Raw genomic sequence first — 6,655 nt, forward strand, 5'->3', positions numbered from 1 at the left:
ATTTGCACCGGCAGTGTTGCAGAGTGTAAACAGAAGTTACTGAACTTCACTAAAAAGCAGCTGCAAATACTAACTTATGTGCCGGTGAAAAGAAAACAAAGTTTTTACTCACTGATCTTTAGTCCAAAATATCCACTCCATGCAGCCGTTTCAAAATTATATTTGTTATAAACCGGAGGAAATTTATATTTAGAGGGCAGGCCTGGCGCAGTGGTGAAGTCCTCCCCACTTGTGCCAAGAGATCCTGGGTTCGAACCAGCCTCTCTGCATTGCACTTTGCAGGGGTAAGACTAGGTTCCTATAATCCCTCCCCAGACCCCATGTGGGAGCTTCTATGCACTGGGTCTGTCCTTTTTATAAACCGGAGGACAATATACAGTTGGATATATACTTGCCGAATAAGACCATGCTGGGACGAATTCCCTCAATGTTATGTACATAAAGAAATAACCAAATATTTGGTATCGACCTATCAAAGAATTACTCCTTACTCCTATCCCGTTACTCGAAATCGAAAGAATAGAAAATTAGGCCTCTACTCTACCAAGTCTACCACACGAGAGAGAGCTTCACTTCAGAATGTCCGTGTTGAGTCAGACACTTGGACGATCGGTGGTTGGTTCAGACGACTCAAGCAAGGCTTCCCCTTGCTGTCGGTGTCCACCAGTATCGTGTCGCCAGGCTTGTACTCGCCGAAAAGAATCGCCTCGCTGATGACATCCTCCATCAGCTGGGTGATGGCTCTCCTCAGTGGCCGCGCACCGTAGTTCTTGTCGTAGCCTTCTCGGCAGATCAGCTCCTTCATCGCGTCGGAGACCTCTAGGCCGATCCCGACGGCCAAGAGCTTGCCCTTCAGTTCCTCTAGGAGGATATCGAGAATTGCTAGCATCTGCAAGTGTTCCAAGGAGAGCATTAGTGTCTGATGTGGTTCAAGTTCACCATGTCAGGTACCAATTCAGAACAAAGGGGCAAGTGAGAGACAGACCTGAGTCTGTTCCAGAGGACGGAATACAACCGTCTCATCGATTCTGTTGAGTAATTCTGGACGGAAGAATCCCTTCAACTCTTCCATCACGAGGGATTTCACTGCGACATATCTGCTTGATTCGGTGTCCTCTGTTGAGAAACCCATGCTCCGTCGTCCGTTGGAAATTGACGTAGAACCAACGTTTGATGTCATGACAATCAATGTATTCTTGAACGAAACTCTGCGACCCTGTAATCCACAGAAGGATTTTTCAGCATTCAAAGAGACCCATGAACTAGCAAAGATAAAAGCTATGGAACAACAAGTCTACTACTGCATACGGACTTTTGTGCTATGGACATCTAACTTCATTGGGAGGTTTAGGATTTACTGAAGTAAGTTCCTAAAATTGCTTAAGACCAAGTCACTAAACTTGAAGTTATAGAAGAGTTTGAATGGCTAGAAAAGGAAATAGATGAGCATGGCTGACCAATTTTTAGCATAAAATCTGCAGGGACAAGTTCTACCATTCAACCTCTAAAAGAATACATCGTTTCCACTTTATGAGTGGACATATAACAACAGCGGTTGCACATATATTATCAACATATGCTGGTTAAGTACCTGTGAGTCTGCTAGATGCCCATCTTCAAAAATTTGGAGAAGGATATTGAAAATATCAGGGTGAGCTTTCTCTATTTCATCAAGCAGTACCACGGTGAATGGTTTTCTCCTGACTGCTTCTGTCAAAGTACCAGTTTCACCATATCCAACGTACCCTGGAGGAGAGCCTATCAGTTTGCTCACTGTGTGCCTCTCCATGTATTCACTCATGTCTAGTCTAAGCATAGCAGATTCCTGTTCAAAAAGAGCAAAGACATCTCGTCAAGCCACATCCTTTGGAACATATCAAAACATCGGTGACATGAAAACAGGATGATCAGGACATGATTGTGTGACTTACCGATCCAAAGTAACTTGCTGCAAGAGCTTTGGTAAGCTCGGTTTTACCAACCCCTGTAGGACCACAAAAGAGCATCGTAGCTATAGGTCTGTCAGGGTCACTGAGGCCTACACGTGATCTCTTCACGGCCCGCGATATCGCCGCAACAGCGTCATCTTGACCAATAACACGCTTTCTAAGCTCATCATCCAGTCCTACTAAGATCTTTTTATCATCAGCAGTCAGCTGCTGGACTGGAATACCCGACCATAATGAGGCGACTCTTGCAATTTCTTCTGTTCCAACTACAATAGGCCTGCATGTTTTTACATTAAGTTCCATGCTGAGAAGATATGTAGGGAATAGAGATTACTGTGTGACGGGTTGTCAAGAGAGAACTTACTCCTCAATTGTTGACTCAGCCTTATCCTGATGTGGCGCTTCAGTGTTAACACTCGCATTCTGTTGCTTATTCTCATTCGGAGAATATTTCATCTTGTTAGATAACACCTGAGTAATGAAGGACATGAAAATGTTAAATATCATCAGACGGATTTTTTCTCCCAACAATATAACCAGTGCAAGATATCTACCACTTCATGCATGGCCTGGACAGCTTTTATCTCCTGCCAGTATTCATCCGGCTCCTTTAAGAGAACGGAAGACTGTCCTTCCTTCTTCTTTTGATATGATTCAATTCGAGCTCTACTGCCAGCTTCGTCAATAAGATCAATAGCCTTATCAGGAAGCTGTCTGTCTGGGATATATCTTGCTGACAAATAAACTGCTGCATTGATGGCTTCTAGAGTGAATTTGCATTTATGATAAGCTTCATAATTCTCACGAAGACCAAGTAATATTTTCACAGCGTCTTCCTGCATTATATTATAAGGATGGTTAAGAAACAAACATATGCATACTAAACTTTCAAAGGAAAATATCTTTACCTGGCTAGGCTGATCTACAAATACTGGCTGGAACCTGCGGTTCAAAGCCTTATCCTTCTCAAAATGCATCCGGTGTTCATCTAAAGTTGTAGCTGCAATGCACTGGAAATAAATATTTCCCATTAGATAACGATATATGACTAATATATACTCCCTCTGTTTAACATTTAAGGTGAAAGTCAAAAATTTATATGTTTGACCAAGTTTATAAAAAATATATCTACATCCTATTTTTTTGTATAAACATGGTCAAATATAGAAAAGTTTGACTTATGAAAAAAATTAATACACCTTGTATTTTGAAACCAGGGAGTGTACCACTAAGAAGCAGGATGAAATATTACCTGCAGTTCACCTCTGGCAAGTGGGGGCTTCAGGAGATTGCTAATATCAAGGCCAGCACCCTTACCCTTCCCAGCAGTTCCAGATCCAACAAGATTGTGAACCTCGTCGATGAAAAGAATAACATCACCTGCAGCCAAACAAACAATCATTAGTATTTATGATCAGGTATAGAATATTAAAATATGATAACATTTCAGATTGCATTACGACCGAACTGACCTGCTTCACGGACTTCGCGAATTAAACTAGTGATCCTGGACTCCAGTTCACCCCTCTCTTTTGCGCCAGCAATAAGCAGGCCAATGTCTAGCGACATTATCCGCTTTGCCTGCATGATTTAAGTTGGGAACGCTATTGATGTTCATGCAAGAGAATTTCATAAATGCAGAAACCTGTATGTATCCATCACTCGCAATTCAAGCTTACCACGAGGAAAATGGGGACATCTCCATTTGCAATCCGAAGGGCCAACCCTTCAGCAATTGCAGTTTTACCAACACCTGCCTCACCCAAAAGAATGGGATTGTTCTTTGTTCGCCGGCATATTATCTGAACCACCCTTTCGATCTCCTCCTCACGGCCAATAATGGGGTCAATAAACCCTCCACTGGCTTGTGTGGTCAAATCTAGACAAAACTGATCTAGCGCACCTTTATCTGAAACAGAGATCCCATGGCTTGTATTAGAAATAATAATAATAATATGCTTCAATACACACAAATAGGTGACTTTTTTTTTATTGACGCTTGAATAGGTGACTCCTTACCTTTCTTTTTACTCAAGGATTTGCTGAAGGCAGATCTTCCAGCTCCAGCTCCAGCGGGTGCTTTCTCGGGCACTTTGAGAGAAGATGCTCCTGCGAGATCTCTGCCATCTTTTGCAAGCTCTTCATGGAGTCGGGTGACTGCAACTGACGCTAGCTGACTCGGATCCGCTCCCAAGCTACAACAAATAAGTTGTTAATTATTTTTCTGCAAGTCTGATGGATGATGGCGAAAATACCAACATGATCTTACAAATGAGTATAATCGATTACTTCCGGGGGACCTTGTTTTAGTTGTATGTTAACTTATGTGTCTAGTATTACTATTTTGTACAGTTATGGGTCATAATTTGAAGTAATATATTGTGCTCAGCTCACAAGGGAAGATGAACTCGGTATATGATAAATCAATTGGCTATAAACATGATTATTTGATCAGTACTAGTAGATGGCAACACAATTGAATGAATAATTGGTGGTGAAATGTAAATAAATAAATAACGAAAGGGGAATTCCTGGACAGTGGACATAATTGGAGTAGCTACCTTCTGAGGAGATTGTTGGTGGTGGGATCGTCGAGCGTGAAGAGCGCGATGGCGAGGTGCTCGGGGGAGATGAAGCTGCAGCCCATGTTCCTGGACAGCTCGACGGCGACCTCGAAGACGCGCCTGCAGCCCCCGTCGAAGGGCACGTCGGTGTCGAGCCCGCCCGCCTTCTGGGCGGCGCCGCCGATGAGGCCGCGGCACTCCTCGCGCGCGCGCTCGACGGTGATCCCCGAGGAGAGGAAGCCCCCGGCGGAGCGGTCCTCGGCGACGAGGCCGAGCAGCAGGTGGCGCGGCGCCACGGCGCCCTCCCCGAGCCCCCGGGCCTCCTTCTGGGAGTGCACCACCGCCTTGACGGCGCGCTCCGTGAAGCGCTCGAAGACGGCCCGGATGACCCCGCGGCGCGCGAGCCGCGCGGGCCGAGAGGCTGCGGCAGCCGGGCGCGGCGGGTGCGCCAGCACGACCGCCCTCCCGCCCCCCGCCGCGCCCCACTGCCGCGCCCGCGCGGACGCCACCGGCGCGGCGAAGCGGCCGCCGGCGAGGAGGGAGGACGAGGTGGAGCAGCAGCACACCTCCATGGCGGGAATCACCGCAGCAACCTCTTTTTCCTTTCCCGGGGAATCGCCGCAGCAACTACTACTAGTACCGTGGTGTAACTGACAGATCCCGGATGAGATGAAATGAAAAAAATAATGGCTAGTGCTATGCTAACGTAATCGGATCACCCTCGCGTGTACGCAACCGTATTAGTAGTAGTAGTATCTACGTGTGTGTGTCTACTGGGCTGGGAGCGAAGGCTTGAGCTGGGTGAGTGGATGAATGAATGGGTACTGCTGCAGCTGCGGGAAGATGGCGTATAAAAGTACCGCTGGGAGGGCGAAGGAAGCACGCAAGGAAACGAGGCCGCTGGCCTGGGTGGGTGGAGGCGACGAGAACGATCAGGAACTGTGCCCGCCGGGGGGAGGAAAGGGACGGCGGTTTTGGTTTCACCTGCGCGTTGCGTGGAGAACTCGAGGGGGCCGGTTCGGTTGTACCGCACGCAACCGCCCGCCGTGGAGGACCCAGCGCGGTCAAAACGGCCGCCGCGGGTGTCGTGTGGATCGCCGGGTGCCGCGCGGGCGGATGGGACGGGACGGCTTGGCCGCTGTTTCGGCCGTTTCGGGGCCGGCGAGGCGTGCCGTGCCGTGCGAGGCCGCACGCACGCACGCGGCCCCGGCTCACGTGGACGGAAAGGGGATCGTCGCTTCGTTTCCTTGCACGCTTGGGCACGTATGCTGCGTGTTGGGGCGGGACGCCGACGCCGGACGGCGGGCTCGTGCGAGGAAACGCGTGCGTGCCGCTCGTCCTCTTGTCTTCTGCCTGCCTTGCCGCCTTTCTTCCTCCTCTTCCACCCAGCGGCCATCAACGTCGACGACTAGGGGGGGTGGGTTCTGGGGGAGATCCAGATGCGCAGGGGGGGTTCCGGTTCGGGCTTCCTGCCACCGACCTGTGTTGTCGCTAGGCGGACGTGGCCGACACATTGCTTCCCGTGGCACTCCTGCTGCCCCTGCTCTCTTGCTCACGACGTCAGGACGGCCGATGCACGCCATGACGCCAAGCAGCAGCCAGTAAACGTCCGCCCTTACTCGCCCAGATAATGCCGACCGACCCCTTATTTATTCTCGGGACAACCACGTCCCCGTACGCAAACCATAGTGTTCATGCAAATATATGTCCATCATATAACACAAATTTATCATTAGATCAACAATTAAACAAAACCAAAATGAACCATAATTCAACATATGCCAAAATAAAATTCAACAATCCATACATAGATACTCCCTGCATCCCATAATATAAGAACATTTTTTGAGCTAACATAGTCTGCAAAATGTTTTTATATTATGGGACAGAAGGAGTAGTTCATACACAAACGAATCAGATGTTTCTATTATTTCGTTCGTTGATCTTCTTCTTCATGATCATCAACCACTTCTTGCTTTTATCATCCAATAGGCTAGTGTCCTGTAACATAATCCTCGACTCCTCTGTTTCTCTCAGAGCCTCAATTTCTCTCCCTCAAGCTCAATTCCTTGCATTGTCGCCGCCATTTTGCATATTTCGCTTGCTTCTCCCTCCCTCCCTCCCTCCCTCCCTCTCTCCCTC

At 48.0% G+C, this 6,655-nt stretch overlaps 1 protein-coding gene across 1 annotated transcript; it reads right to left on the reverse strand.

Moving 5' to 3' along the window:
- Window positions 1-335: 335 nt before the first annotated feature.
- LOC119311286 (chaperone protein ClpD1, chloroplastic-like) lies at window positions 336-5,085 on the reverse strand. The gene is made up of 12 exons (XM_037586929.1): window positions 4,511-5,085; window positions 3,969-4,144; window positions 3,629-3,858; window positions 3,422-3,530; window positions 3,202-3,329; window positions 2,858-2,959; window positions 2,504-2,785; window positions 2,314-2,420; window positions 1,932-2,226; window positions 1,592-1,825; window positions 986-1,216; window positions 336-889 (listed from the first exon to the last, which is right to left on the reverse strand). Exons 1-12 carry the CDS (start codon window positions 5,083-5,085, stop codon window positions 575-577), a joined length of 2,784 nt encoding a protein of 927 aa, XP_037442826.1. The 3' UTR covers window positions 336-574.
- Window positions 5,086-6,655: the final 1,570 nt, after the last annotated feature.

This window comes from Triticum dicoccoides, chromosome 5B (assembly GCF_002162155.2).
Source record: "Triticum dicoccoides isolate Atlit2015 ecotype Zavitan chromosome 5B, WEW_v2.0, whole genome shotgun sequence".
NCBI lineage: Eukaryota > Viridiplantae > Streptophyta > Magnoliopsida > Poales > Poaceae > Triticum > Triticum dicoccoides.